The sequence below is a fragment of the Leptosomus discolor genome, unplaced genomic scaffold, assembly GCF_034619465.1.
Source record: "Leptosomus discolor isolate bLepDis1 unplaced genomic scaffold, bLepDis1.hap2 HAP2_SCAFFOLD_43, whole genome shotgun sequence".
Lineage (NCBI taxonomy): Eukaryota > Metazoa > Chordata > Aves > Leptosomiformes > Leptosomidae > Leptosomus > Leptosomus discolor.
Genome location: NW_028237934.1, coordinates 151337 through 166228, shown reverse-complemented (window position 1 = coordinate 166228; position 14892 = coordinate 151337). Strand labels below are relative to the sequence as shown.

Here is a 14892-nt window from a genome sequence, read left to right as displayed (position 1 = left end):
CTTTGCGGTGTGCCTCTGGATGTGACGGTTTACCTGCCTTTGGGGTGGTAGAGGGCTTTGGGGTGTGCCTCTGGATGTGACGGTTTACCCGGCTTTGCGGTCGTAGAAGGCTTTGCGGTCGTAGAAGGCTTTGCGGTCGTAGAAGGCTTTGCGGTCGTAGAAGGCTTTGCGGTCGTAGAAGGCTTTGCGGTCGTAGAAGGCTTTGCGGTCGTAGAAGGCTTTGCGGTCGTAGAAGGCTTTGCGGTCGTAGAAGGCTTTGCGGTCGTAGAAGGCTTTGCGGTCGTAGAAGGCTTTGCGGTCGTAGAAGGCTTTGCGGTCGTAGAAGGCTTTGCGGTGTGCCTCTGGATGTGACGGTTTACCTGCCTTTGGGGTGGTAGAGGGCTTTGGGGTGTGCCTCTGGATGTGACGGTTTACCCGGCTTTGCGGTCGTAGAAGGCTTTGCGGTCGTAGAAGGCTTTGCGGTCGTAGAAGGCTTTGCGGTCGTAGAAGGCTTTGCGGTCGTAGAAGGCTTTGCGGTCGTAGAAGGCTTTGCGGTCGTAGAAGGCTTTGCGGTCGTAGAAGGCTTTGCGGTGTGCCTCTGGATGTGACGGTTTACCCGGCGTTGGGGTGGTAGAGGGCTTTGGGGTGTGCCTCTGGATGTGACGGTTTACCCGGCGTTGGGGTGGTAGATGGCGTTGGGGTGGTAGATGGCGTTGGGGTGGTAGATGGCGTTGGGGTGTACATCTGGATGTGACGGTTTACCAGGCTTTGGCGTCGTCGAGGGCTTTGGCGTCGTCGAGGGCTTTGGCGTCGTCGAGGGCTTTGGCGTGTACATCTGGATGTGACGGTTTACCGGGCCTTGGCGTCGTCGAGGGCTTTGGCGTGTACATCTGGATGTGACGGTTTACCGGGCCTTGGCGTCGTCGAGGGCCTTGGCGTCGTCGAGGGCCTTGGCGTCGTCGAGGGCTTTGGGGTGTACATCTGGATGTGACGGTTTACCTGGCTTTGGGGTCGTCGAGGGCTTTGGGGTCGTCGAGGGCTTTGGGGCGTACATCTGGATGTGACGGTTTACCGGGCTTTGGGGTCGTCGAGGGCGTTGGGGCGTACATCTGGATGTGACGGTTTACCGGGCGTTGGGGTCGTCGAGGGCGTTGGGGCGTACATCTGGATGTGACGGTTTACCGGGCGTTGGGGTCGTCGAGGGCGTTGGGGTCGTCGAGGGCGTTGGGGTCGTCGAGGGCGTTGGGGCGTACATCTGGATGTGACGGTTTACCTGGCTTTGGGGTCGTCGAGGGCTTTGGGGTCGTCGAGGGCTTTGGGGTGTACATCTGGATGTGACGGTTTACCGGGCTTTGGGGTCGTCGAGGGCTTTGGGGTCGTCGAGGGCTTTGGGGTGTACATCTGGATGTGACGGTTTACCTGGCTTTGGGGTCGTCGAGGGCGTTGGGGTCGTCGAGGGCGTTGGGGTCGTCGAGGGCGTTGGGGTGTACATCTGGATGTGACGGTTTACCTGGCTTTGGGGTCGTCGAGGGCTTTGGGGTCGTCGAGGGCTTTGGGGCGTACATCTGGATGTGACGGTTTACCGGGCGTTGGGGCGTACATCTGGACGCGACGGTTTACCGGGCGTTGGGGTCGTCGAGGGCGTTGGGGCGTACATCTGGACGCGACGGTTTACCGGGCTTTGGGGTCGTCGAGGGCTTTGGGGTCGTCGAGGGCTTTGGGGTCGTCGAGGGCTTTGGGGCGTACCTCTGGATGTGACGGTTTACCTGGCTTTGGGGTCGTCGAGGGCTTTGGGGTCGTCGAGGGCTTTCGGGCGTACATCTGGATGTGACGGATTACCGGACTTTGAGGTCATCGAGGGCTTTGGGGTCATCGAGGACTTTGCGGCATACATCTGGATGTGACGGTTTACCGGGCGTTGGTCGTCGAGGGCTTTGGGGCGTACAACTGGATGTGACGGTTTACCGGGCGTTGGGGTCGTCGAGGGCTTTGGGGCGTACATCTGGATGTGACGGTTTACCGGGCGTTGGGGCCGTCGAGGGCGTTGGGGCCGTCGAGGGCTTTGGGGTGTACATCTGGATGTGACGGTTTACCTGGCTTTGGGGTCGTCGAGGGCTTTGGGGTCGTCGAGGGCTTTGGGGTGTACATCTGGATGTGACTATTTACCGGGCGTTGGGGTCGTCGAGGGCGTTGGGGTCGTCGAGGGCTTTGGGGCGTACATCTGGATGTGACGGTTTACCTGGCGTTGGGGTCGTCGAGGGCGTTGGGGTCGTCGAGGGCGTTGGGGTCGTCGAGGGCGTTGGGGTGTACATCTGGATGTGACGGTTTACCTGGCGTTGGGGTCGTCGAGGGCGTTGGGGTCGTCGAGGGCGTTGGGGTGTACATCTGGATGTGACGGTTTACCTGGCGTTGGGGTCGTCGAGGGCGTTGGGGCGTACATCTGGATGTGACGGTTTACCTGGCTTTGGGGTCGTCGAGGGCTTTGGGGCGTACATGTGGATGTGACGGTTTACCAGGCGTTGGGGTCGTCGAGGGCGTTGGGGTCGTCGAGGGCGTTGGGGTCGTCGAGGGCGTTGGGGCGTACATCTGGATGTGACGGTTTACCGGGCGTTGGGGTCGTCGAGGGCGTTGGGGTCGTCGAGGGCGTTGGGGCGTACATGTGGATGTGACGGTTTACCGGGCGTTGGGGTCGTCGAGGGCGTTGGGGTCGTCGAGGGCGTTGGGGCGTACATCTGGATGTGACGGTTTACCGGGCGTTGGGGTCGTCGAGGGCGTTGGGGTCGTCGAGGGCGTTGGGGTCGTCGAGGGCGTTGGGGTGTACATCGGGATGTGACGGTTTACCTGGCTTTGGGGTCGTCGAGGGCTTTGGGGTCGTCGAGGGCTTTGGGGTGTACATCTGGATGTGACGCTTTACCTGGCTTTGGGGTCGTCGAGGCCTTTGGGGTCGTCGAGGGCTTTGGGGTGTACATCTGGATGTGACGGTTTAACCGGGCTTTGGGGTCGTCGAGGGCTTTGGGGTGTACATCTGGATGTGACGCTTTACCTGGCTTTGGGGTCGTCGAGGCCTTAGGGGTCGTCGAGGGCTTTGGGGTGTACATCTGGATGTGACGGTTTACCTGGCTTTGGGGTCGTCGAGGCCTTTGGGGTCGTAGAGCGCTTTGGGGTTTACATCTGGATGTGACGGTTTACCGGGCGTTGGGGTCGTCGAGGGCGTTGGGGCGTACATGTGGATGTGACGGTTTACCGGGCGTTGGGGTCGTCGAGGGCGTTGGGGCGTACATGTGGATGTGACGGTTTACCGCGCGTTGGGGTCGTCGAGGGCGTTGGGGCGTACATGTGGATGTGACGGTTTACCGCGCGTTGGGGTCGTCGAGGGCGTTGGGGCGTACATGTGGATGTGACGGTTTACCGGGCGTTGGGGTCGTCGAGGGCGTTGGGGCGTACATGTGGATGTGACGGTTTACCGGGCGTTGGGGTTGTCGAGGGCGTTGGGGCGTACATCTGGATGTGACGGTTTACCTGGCTTTGGGGTCGTCGAGGGCTTTGGGGTCGTCGAGGGCTTTGGGGTGTACATCTGGATGTGACGGTTTACCTGGCTTTGGGGTCGTCGAGGGCTTTGGGGTCGTCGAGGGCTTTGGGGTCGTCGAGGGCTTTGGGGTCGTCGAGGGCTTTGGGGCGTACATCTGGATGTGACGGTTTACCGGGCTTTGGGGTCGTCGAGGGCTTTGGGGCGTACATCTGGATGTGACGGTTTACCGGGCTTTGGGGTCGTCGAGGGCTTTGGGGCGTACATCTGGATGTGACGGTTTACCGGGCGTTGGGGTCGTCGAGGGCGTTGGGGCGTACATCTGGATGTGACGGTTTACCGGGCGTTGGGGCGTACATCTGGATGTGACGGTTTACCGGGCGTTGGGGTCGTTGAGGGCGTTGGGGCGTACATCTGGATGTGACGGTTTACCGGGCGTTGGGGTCGTCGAGGGCGTTGGGGTGTACATCTGGATGTGACGGTTTACCGGGCGTTGGGGTCGTCGAGGGCGTTGGGGTCGTCGAGGGCGTTGGGGCGTACATCTGGATGTGACGTTTTACCGGGCGTTGGGGTCGTCGAGGGCGTTGGGGTCGTCGAGGGCGTTGGGGCGTACATCTGGATGTGACGTTTTACCGGGCGTTGGGGTCGTCGAGGGCGTTGGGGTCGTCGAGGGCGTTGGGGTCGTCGAGGGCGTTGGGGCGTACATCTGGATGTGACGTTTTACCGGGCGTTGGGGTCGTCGAGGGCGTTGGCGTCGTCGAGGGCGTTGGCGTCGTCGAGGGCGTTGGCGTCGTCGAGGGCGTTGGCGTCGTCGAGGGCGTTGGCGTCGTCGAGGGCGTTGGGGCATATATCTGGATGTGACGGTTTAACTGGCGTTGGGGTCGTTGAGGGCGTTGGGGTCGTCGGGGGCGTTGGGGTGTACATCTGGATGTGACGGTTTACCTGGCGTTGGGGTCGTCGAGGGCGTTGGGGTGTACATCTGGATGTGACGGTTTACCGGGTGTTGGGGTCGTCGAGGGCTTTGGGGTGTACATCTGGATGTGACGGTTTACCTGGCTTTGGCGTCGTCGAGGGCTTTGGGGTCGTCGAGGGCTTTGGGGTGTACATCTGGATGTGACGGTTTACCTGGCTTTAGCGTCGTCGAGGGCTTTGGCGTCGTCGAGGGCTTTGGCGTGTACATCTGGATGTGACGGTTTACCGGGCGTTGGGGTCGTCGAGGGCGTTGGGGTCGTCGAGGGCGTTGGGGTCGTCGAGGGCGTTGGGGCGTACATGTGGATGTGACGGTTTACCGGGCGTTGGGGTCGTCGAGGGCGTTGGGGTCGTCGAGGTCTTTGGGGCGTACATCTGGATGTGACGGTTTACCTGGCTTTGGGGTCGTCGAGGGCGTTGGGGTCGTCGAGGGCGTTGGGGTCGTCGAGGTCTTTGGGGCGTACATCTGGATGTGACGGTTTACCTGGCTTTGGGGTCGTCGAGGGCTTTGGGGTCGTCGAGGGCTTTGGCGTCGTCGAGGGCTTTGGCGTGTACATCTGGATGTGACGGTTTACCTGGCGTTGGGGTCGTCGAGGGCGTTGGGGTGTACATCTGGATGTGATGGTTTACCTGGCGTTGGGTTCGTAGAGGGCTTTGGGGTCGTAGAGGGCTTTGGGGTCGTAGAGGGCTTTGGGGTCGTAGATCGCTTTGGCGTCTATGTGTGAATGTCACGGTTTACCTGGCTTTACGGTCTACATCTGCATATTACTCTTTACCTCGCTTTAGGGCCTTCCCTCGCTTTGGGGTCTACATCTTGATGTTAGGGTCTGCATCGGTTTAATGTTTCCATATGGATGTTGGGGTTTGCCTCGGTTTAGGGGTTTGCCTCGGTTTAGGGGTTCCACCTGGGTGTTATGGTTTACGTTGGTGTAGGGTTCCACATCGGTTTAGGGTTTACATCTGGATGTTAGGGTTTCACACCGGTTTAGGGTTTACATGTGGATGTTATGGTTCACCTTGGTTTCGGGTTTCACCTCGGTTTTGCGTTTACATCTGGATGTTACGGTTTACGTCGGTTTAGGGGTTTACGTTGGTTTAGGGGTTACACCTGGATATTACCGTTTGCATCGGTTTAGGGGTTTGCATCGGTTTAGGAGTTACATCTGGATGTTCCCTTTTACATCGGTTTAGGGATTCACGTCGGTTTAGGGGTTCACGTCGGTTTAGGGGTTACATCTGCATGTTCCCTTTTACCTCGGTTTAGGGGTTTACCTCGGTTTAGGGGTTTACATCTGGATGTTACGGTTTAGATCGGTTTAGGGTTTACATCTGGATGTTACGGTTCACATCGGCTTAGGGGTTCACATCGGCTTAGGGGTTCACATCGGCTTAGGGGTTCACATCGGCTTAGGCTTTACGTTTAGATGTTAGAATTTACATCGGCTTAGGCTTTACGTTTAGATGTTAGCGTTTACGTCCAGATGTTATTGTCTACCTTACTTTAGGCTCTACATTGCTTTAGGCTTTTTATCTAGATGTTGGGGTTTGCATCCCCTTAGGTTTTTCATTGCCTTGGATTTTAGATCTAGATTGTAGGTTTCATGTCATTTTTCTGTATATGTTGCCAGTCCGATGCTCCTGAGCACTGGCACAACGCCCGTGTGTCACCAGGAGCAGGCTGATGCGCTCTTCAGTTCAGCTTGAAAAGACATCCCTTGCAGCCTGGTGGTCCAGAAAGGAGCAGCGGGGGGTTATGTCATTTCACGTTTGGGTTCTGTTTAGAGTTTAGGTTTGGATTTTAACTTCCTATTTCAGGGTGAGCTTTTCGGTTCATGTTCTAGCCCACGTTGAGGGTTTGGGTTTGCACCTGAGCTGCCTGTTTCAGAGTGAGATTTTTGGTTTCACTTTTAGTTTCAAATTTAGAGTTTGGGTTTGCATCAGACCTTCCTGTTTCAGGTGATGTGCAGAAAACGCACTCCCCAATCTGTGAGACTGTAAAGTAGGTATGTGTATTCAGCGCTGGGCAGCACGGGGAGCAGCCCCACCAAAATCGTGCGCGCCCCAACGCGGCAACTTGTCTCTGATTTAAACGGTCAGATGCTACATATACCCAAGGTTTCCCAATACACCTATACATAGGCATAACCTGTCCCTGCTTTGTATTAAAATTAGTTCCAAAAGGTCGTTTCCATAAACTCCTCCTAACTGCGCTTGCGCAGTGCCTCCTTGTGGTGGTCGTCGGGGGGGGGGGGGGGGGGGCAGGTAGGGGGGTCGTGGAGATGAAGGCTGATGGCTCCTCTTCGTCACCGCTAGTAACCCCTTGTTCTTGCGCAGACTCAGTTGCTCCTTGGCTCTTGCTCAAACCGTAGGGTTGGTTTCAGTCGGTCCTTGAGGCATCCCCTAGGTTCTTATCAGGAACTATCCTTGTGTGGAGCCATAAATCTTCGTGATTCTGTGAGTTTATCAGGAATTGTCTTTTGTAAGGGGCCACAACATTCCTTGCTTCAACTAGTTTGTACAATAGTCAGCAAAATATTAAGCGGTATCCATTAGCCTAATTCTTTGGGTTACACAGTAATCTAGATCATCATTAAGCAATAATATTTTCACCAAGATTTCCTTAGCCCCTTCCCTCACAGGAGGAGTTTTTTGGTTCGGGTTTTAGCTTCAAATTTAGAGTTTGGGTTTGCATCTGACCTGCCTGTTTCAGGGTCAGCTTTTTGCTTCGGCTTTTAGCTTCAAATTTAAAGTTCAGGTTTGTGTCTGATCTGCGTGTTTCAGGGTGAGCTTTTTGTTTCAGGCTTTAGCTCACCTTTAGACTTGGGGTTTGCATCTGAGATGCCAGTTTCAGGGTGAGCTTTTTAGTTCTGGTTTTTATTTCACTTTTAGAGTTCGAGTTTGCATCTGACCTACCTGTCTCAGTGACCTTTCTGGTTTGGGCTTTAGCTCACCTTTAGGCTTGGGGTTTGCATCTGAGCTGCCTGTTTCGGGGTGGGCTTTTTGGTTCGGCTTTTATCTCAGAAGAAGCAAACAGGTTTGGGTTCAGCCTGATGCTGAGTCAGCTGAGTGCACCGCAGCTGGCAGGGTGGCAGTAGGCCTGTGTCCCTGGTTTACAGGCTGAAAATTCCCAGCTTCCTTAACCTCAACTGTTGATTAGGGCTCCTCGAGAAGCCTCAGGTCAACTGTGAGGCAGGGAACTGGATTTTTTCTCTCTGATCAAATTCACATTCAGCCATTCCTGCCCTTGCCCAGATTATTTGAGATGCTCTTTTTCTTCATACATGCCTCGTCTGCTGCGGGAGTTGAGATCAGCACTTGGAGCTTCAAGGCATCTTCAGGTGTCTGAGTCAACCTGCAGGAGGTTAAAATCAGTCACCTGGAGTTGGTCCCGTCTGTGTTCACTCCTGGAGTCTTGGGCAGAGGCTGTTGCCCCTGAGCTGGGAACAGTGAACAGCTTGTGGTGGATCACCTGAAGTTTCCCAGTTCCCAGCTGGTTTTATGAAGGTGAATCATCCCCAGCAGGGACAGGATCCCTCTGCTGTTGTGTGTGGAATCACAGGGTGCAGTGAGAGCTCTCAGCTGCATCCAGACAGGAGAGCTGATAAGCAAGGCCTGTGTTTGCAGGTCAGGTTTTTAGCTGATGGCACACAGTAGCTGTTGAGTTTAATAGTCACATTTAGACCCCATCCAGGGAGTTCTGCGAAGCCTGGAAACCAAAGGATGTTCTTTCACATTTTCGTGAATGCTTTTTTTAACAGTGCAAGGCACGCAGCAGCTTCCGTTCCTGATAGGAGTTGAAATACCTAAACGTACTCTAAGGGCATTAAAGGATCGTTGATCATAGAGTTTACACCAGTCTGAATGTAGATATGATTCTCGTTTTCCACATGTGGAGCAAATGCATCCCCTGTTGCTCACGTTCTTTCCAGCCGATGCAGAACTCACAGGAATGAACCATTTTCCAGCCAAGAGTGGCCTGGATATTTCTGTGACGGTGTTTGTTTTCTCTCACTGTGATTTCCTTCCACCAGGCGTATGCCTGGGGCCTGAGGGACAAATACTGGTGCGATAAATATCCTTTGAAATGCTGGTTAGACCTGCCCAGTTCCAGTTTTAAGAAAACCCAACAAACCAAATCCCAGGCATTTCTGTTTGCTTTTGCATTTATTAACCACTCTGCATCAATTTTCTTCAAAACTGTAGCCATTTTCCAAATGCTGCGAATCTTTTACAGTCTCCGGCTTCTAAATCATCCATATGTTGTTCTGTCATGTATCTGGGTGCCCCGGATGACTTTAGGGTCTCATTTTCACAGACTGCAGCTGTATGCCAAATCCCTTCTTGTTTCTGGGTACGTTAAAGAAATCCATGAGCTTGTTGCCCCTTTGCAGCTACTGCAAACACTTCTTTCCTTTGTACTGTCCTTGTTTTTCTCTGCCAGCTGGATCACAGGAAAGCAAAAGAGACACGGCAAGAAGGTGCTTCAGCTTCCCCTAGATCTTTTTCTGTGGTCGTAGAACTGTTTAAAAGGTGCAGTACCCAGCTACAGATGACTCTGCTGATTGGAGTTCTGTGAAGAAAGGAGCAGCTGAAAGAGCTCCCTTTGTCCTGGCACTCCTGTTTCACAGCCAGGTGAATGGAGCCGGAATAAAATTCCCAAGGCTGACATGGGTGCTGTGTTCCTTTACCGCAGGAGAAGGGACGTCCCTGGGGCAGCACCATTTAACCGCAGTGAGGACAGGCCCTCCGGCTCACCGCTGTGCCTGGTGCCTGAGGGCAGCTGCAGAGGGACGGGACAGGACTGATTTTGTGACACTTCTGTTGTGGGAAAAGTAGAGAAACTTCCTTTTATTGTTTTTCCTCTAGGATAGTTCATTTGCCTTTTTAGGCCTGGAATTTTTCCTCTGTGTTTAAGAGGATAAGAGCAAAGTCCCTTTGGCCACCGTGTCTTTAAACGCCAGTAGCGCAGAGCTGTTCTTGTCATGGCAGACGTTTTTATGGAAGACTCCTAGATCTATTTCTGTTATTATTGCTGTATATTTGAGACATATATTGGAAGTTTAGGTGCAAACGGTTCAAAATGTTTGTCTTGCGTTTCTAAAGAACGTCTTGCAGAAGCAGAATGAACTCATCTGTCCAGCTTCTCAGCATGTGAGACCTTGGTTCCAAGTGAACTGCCCTGGATAATGCTCGCTCCATGTTTTGCAAAATTCTGTTCTAATTCCTTGGCCTGAGGTCTGTCAGGAAGACTTGCTGATCTGGAATTTGGAGACTGCTGAAAGACATAGTTGCGGTGGCTCCTGTCTGCCCAGTGATGCTTTTTCTTCGTAGTATATTTGTGTACGCAGCTTACATGTCTGTGTAGAAAATGAGATTCCAAATGTTTCTGTTTATCCAAGGAATAAGCTGATGGATCTACTTTTTTTTTTCATCTGGTTACCATTTTTATCTAGAACAGGGCAAAAATCTGGACTAGGTTTGTTTTAAGGAAGCTGTACTTTAGGGAGCAGTGAGCACTGCAGGGATGCATTTTATGTAATCATCCTTTGAAATAATACAGCTGGCCCGAATTCACTCTTTAAAATAGCCAGTAAAGTTGGTGTCGATGCATGGAGAAACAAGATGTGCTTTTGCTGATGGAGTTCATACTGAGTCAGCCACTGCAATCAGCTGTCAAGGCAAGATCATGTTGATGTTGGAGTAGCTGTGGCTGCATCAGGTGTTTTTTTTTGTAGGTATAGAAAAATCATCTCTAACCCTCTGCCAGGGAAGAAACTGGCACCGAAGACTGGACCTTAAAAAATGGGCTCTCTGTGAGCAGTTCTGGGTAAGAAAGAAACAGGTGGAGTCTCGTGTTTCTGTTCTCTCTAGGTGACGTATCTGGTAGCGACCAACGCGACACCGGAGCTGCAGAACCCCGAGCAACTGTGCACTGAGTTTCAGGCCTTTTTGAGCTGCTGCCTGGAGGTGGACGTGGGCAGGCGAGGGTCTGCCCAGGACCTTCTGCAGGTAAAACGCGAAGCGGCTGCAGGTGAAAGAGCTGCGCTGTGTCCTGGTTTTGTCATCAGCTGAACTCGAAGGCATCAGATGGAGCCCCCTCATACAGCCTGGTCTGTACTTGCAGGCCGGTAACGGGCTTTGGCACCGAATGGAAGAGGCCTCAACAGCCCTTCCTGACACCAAACCGGTGCTCAGTCAAGGCGCTTACGTGCTGTTTGTTATCACCTGATACAAACTACCGGTCGCTGGGCAGGGCGGGACCTGCACCTCTGAGCACACTGACGTATCTGGTGCCCACGTGGAGGGGACAGCAGAAGTGACCCTGGACTGCTCTTCCGGACCCACCTGGGTATAGCCCGCGGGCATCTGGAGAACCAGCGTGCCTGTGAGGTCAGACATAGTGCATTTGGCTCCCGAGGAAAGGCACAAAAGATTTCAGCCACGTATTTCAGCCATTAACTTTGAAGTGCACTGCAGTTAGACAGGTCGCTGTCCTCAGAGGCTCACCATCTGCTCCAGCCTTGCAGGCTCTTTCACCAGTGGGTTCCTGAAGCCACACTTGAGAAGACAGGCCTTGTTTTCCTAGATTTCTTAACCCAGAAAGCAAACAGGGTATATAACTCTCCCTCTCATCTCAAAGACAGAGAAAGGTGTTTTGAAATGTATTCACACAAGAGCTCTATCCTAGAGGCACGACAGGTGAGGTACTAGAGACACGACACCTCCCAAAACAGGTCCATCCACCCTTCTCCACTTCGGCTTCTTCCCTGCGCACGGAGAACGAGGAAACACAAGAGTGTGCAGACTCGGTAACTCAATGGCACCAGGGGTACGCTGAGGGGGCCTGGTGGGGCGTGGGGTCTGGCAGGTCTCTGAGGTGACAGAGCCCTGCCCTGCTGTGCTGTGCCCCGCCAGCTGTGGGCAACACTCCGGCAGCGGCGGCGGCAGCAGCAGCAGCCGGTAGCAGCATGGTGCGAGCGTGTGGGGCCCGGGTCCTTACCCGCCTCCTTCTCCTCCTCCTGGTGGTCCTGCAAGCCCGCAGGCTGCTCCAAGACGAGCACAGGGAGCAGGTAGGCAGGCAGAGGGCCAGCACCCAGCCCCGAGGAGTGCAGTGTGGCATCCAGTGCGCCTCAGTGGGGCGGCGGCGGGGCCAAGGCTAAGGCTGGGTCTGGGAGAGCAGCTGGGCCGGGCCGGGCAAGCCAGGCAGGCACCACGGTGCAGGCAGAGGGGGCAGACACCCTGCGGGGAGCTGTAGAGGGGCTGTGGCTGCTTTGGGGGCATTTTCTGGTGGGAGCGGCCGTGCAGGGTAAGAAACCCAGCACTAAGTCCCTGTGGGGACACCCGGCTCTGTGCCACAGTGCCCTGCCCCAGGGCAGCCTGCCCCCGCTGTGTGCCAGGGCGAGTGAGCGCGTGGCACCACGGGAGCCAGACAACAGCCCACGGCAGCGTTTCTCCCCGGGCTGGCTGCAGTCGTGCCCAGGGCCATGGCTCTGCCACTCCCTGGCTGGATCCCAGCTGTCAGCCTCGTGGCCACCCCAGAGGGGCACGCTCAGGAGAGGTCTGCTTGGGAAAACAGGAGCATTTCTGCTCCAGTCCTGCAGTCCTGCTCCCCTCGGATGAACCACAGGTCCCCAGCCTGCAGGAACAGGCAGGGGTAGCGCTGCTGCCGCCTGGAACAGCCTGTTGTCGCTTTTTCCTCCGGTTCCCAGGGGTGGGCTTCCTCTGTGTGCATGGAAACTTCTCTGAGCTCTGCTGGATTGCAGGCAATGGCCTTGGCCTGGCTTATCAAGCTTCTCAGCTAGAGCCTGATTAGGAGCCTTGGGAGTTCCAGGGAGCTGACAGCTCCACACCACTGCAGGCAGCCGGTAACTATCTGCAAGAGGCACCTGAGCAGAAGGCGAGAGGAGCGCTCTGGAGCAGTCCTGTGTCTGAGCTGCGTTCGCTGGCATTCAGACCTGAAGCAGCACATTGAAATGTTTCACAGGAGCTGCTCTGTCCTGTGTTCATTCACGGACACGGTTGCAGGCGAGGGCTGTCCAGCTTCCCGGCTGGGTTCCAGGGCTGGCCTGCAGAGAGGTCGCGCGGGTGCGTCATGGCCTTGTCCTTAAACCTTCTGGAGCTGCCAGCTCAAAGCCCAAAGTCAGCCAGGCGCCTCTGCGGGGGTGAGAACGCAGCCCTGCGCGCCTGTGCTGTGTCATGATGTGGCCCCTTTCTGTGTTCTGCTGTTCAGTTATGGCCCCGTGGGTCAGAACACATGACGGTAACTTCTTGTGGGTGTTTGGTTGCAGATGCGGCCACCGGGAGGGCTTTTCCAACTCCTCGGCTGGATCCCAGGCTGATTCCTAGCTGGCATCCCAGGGGTGAGTAGTCCAGCTTTGCTGACTTTACAGAGTAAGAACTCATTTTCAGTATTTTATTCGCGTGACATTTACCTTCATACTTTCTGTTAATGTTGTTAAAGAGGGAAGTAGAAAGCTAGAATAGGGAGCTATTCCCAAAAAACCTCCCAAGTTCCAAAGGAAATCCCGACAGCCTTGGAGAAAGCAGCACCCGGTCAGTGTATTTCCCTCTGGTAACCGTCCGACTTTGGAAGCTGAGGTTCAGATCCATGCGTGGACGTGCTGTAGCCTGCAGAGCAGGAAGGGATCAGTCAGAGCCTCGCTGCAGCGACGCTCAATTTCATGCCTTGCGTGGGCTGGTGAGGCACAGAGATGGCCCAGCACAGCGTCTGCTACCAGTTGTGGTTCCAGCTGAGTCCCAGGGGCAGCTGCTGCGCCAGTTGCACTGGTCAGAGGTGCTTTGTGCAGATGCTGGTATCCAGATGTCGGGAACCAGATGGTTTGGCCATCACAATGATGTCATCGATGTATTGCAGGTGTTGTGGAGCTTCACCTGTTGCAGTGTAGTCTGAATCAGTCCATGGCAAATGGTGGGACTGTGTTTCCACCCCTGGGGCAGTCAATTCCAGGGGTACTGGACACCCCTTCAAGTGAAAGCAGACGGTGCCCTGCACTCTGCTGCCAAAGGGATTGAGAAAAATGCATGAACGATACCAGTTGTGGCGTACCCCTTGGCTGCCTTTGACTCCAGTTGGGATTGAAGTTCTAGCGTGGCTGGCACGGCAGCACTCAGGGGTGGCGTGACTTCATTCAGGCCACCGTAGTCTACTGTTAGTCTCCACTCTCCATTAGATTTTCACACTGGCCACGTGGGGCTGTTAAAGGGTGAGCGAGTTGTGCCGATCACCCCTTGACTCTCCGGTTGACGAATCAGCTCATGGGTGGGAATCGGAGAGTCTCGGTCGGTGCAATATTGCCGCCGATGTACTGTTGTGGTAGCGATTGGCACCTGTTATTCTTCAGCCTTCAGCAGCCCCACCACAGAAGGGTCCTCTGAGAGACCGGGCAAGGTGGACAACTATTCAACATCCTCCGTCTCCAAGGTAGCTATACCAAAGGCCCACAGGTACCCTCTTGGGTTCTTGAAATACCCCCTCCTGAGGTAGTCTGTGCCAAGGATGCATGGAGCCTCTGGGCCAGTCACAATGGGGTGTTTATGCCAGTCATTCCCAGTTAGACTCAGGTCAGCTTCCAGTACAGTTAGCTGTTGGGATGCGCCTGTCACTCCAGAAAGACGAAAGGGTTCTGCCCCTCTATAGCTCGATGGCATTAGGGTACAGTGTGCACCAGCGTCTCCTGGAGCCTTAGACTCCTGTGGGTCTGACGTTCCAGGTCATCGGGCCCACGCAGTCCAGTAAAGCCGGTTGTCCCTTTCCTCCCCCTGGCTGGAGGCAGGGCCCCTCTAATCCTCATCAGAGTCGCTCCTTGTGAAAATTACTCAGAAGGTCCAGAGACCTTCTCTTCCCCTTGAGGGCACTGACCAGTGCTGAGAAGGGCTCGGTAGGCATGGGCCAGGCCCCAGCATATTGCAGTGATTTGTGTCTCTCTGGAATTGCCAGGGTGACAGCATACCTTTTCCAAGTATTTTACTAGTTTTTCAGGATTCTGTATTTGTTCAGGGGTGAAATTCCAAAACAGTGGGGGTGACCACTGTCCCAGGCACTTGCCCGTACTCTCCCACACACCCTGCCACTCATAATTATCCATCCTCAGGGCAGATCTCTGGGTGGTGTTCTTAGCAAAAGTTTGTTTAACCGTGAACGATACCCTGGGACACATTCAGGAGATAGAGCAAGAACATGCTGGCTTGGGCATCCCAGGGATATTTGGAATTCTCAAAAGCTGCTATAATGAGCCTGAATGTGGAAGGAGAGGTGGAAGAGTGGGAGAAAGTGACCTCCTTTGTCCCTTCTGTGGGCTGGGTGCGATGAGTAACAAATGCCGTGAGAAGGTGCCTGGGGGCTGGGCATGACAGCAATGCCACATACAAATACCAGCTTAACCTCGTGACCAGTGATG

The 14892-nt window shown here is 54.8% G+C and overlaps 1 protein-coding gene across 1 annotated transcript in view; it reads right to left on the bottom strand.

Moving 5' to 3' along the window:
* Positions 1-883: 883 nt before the first annotated feature.
* Positions 884-14892, bottom strand: part of LOC147412353 (uncharacterized) — a 79046-nt gene continuing 65037 nt past the window's right edge. Inside the window, exon 3 of the mRNA XM_086481442.1 lies at positions 884-945. Within this exon, the coding sequence (XP_086337568.1) occupies positions 884-945 (62 nt within the window). The remainder of the gene's footprint in view (positions 946-14892) is intronic.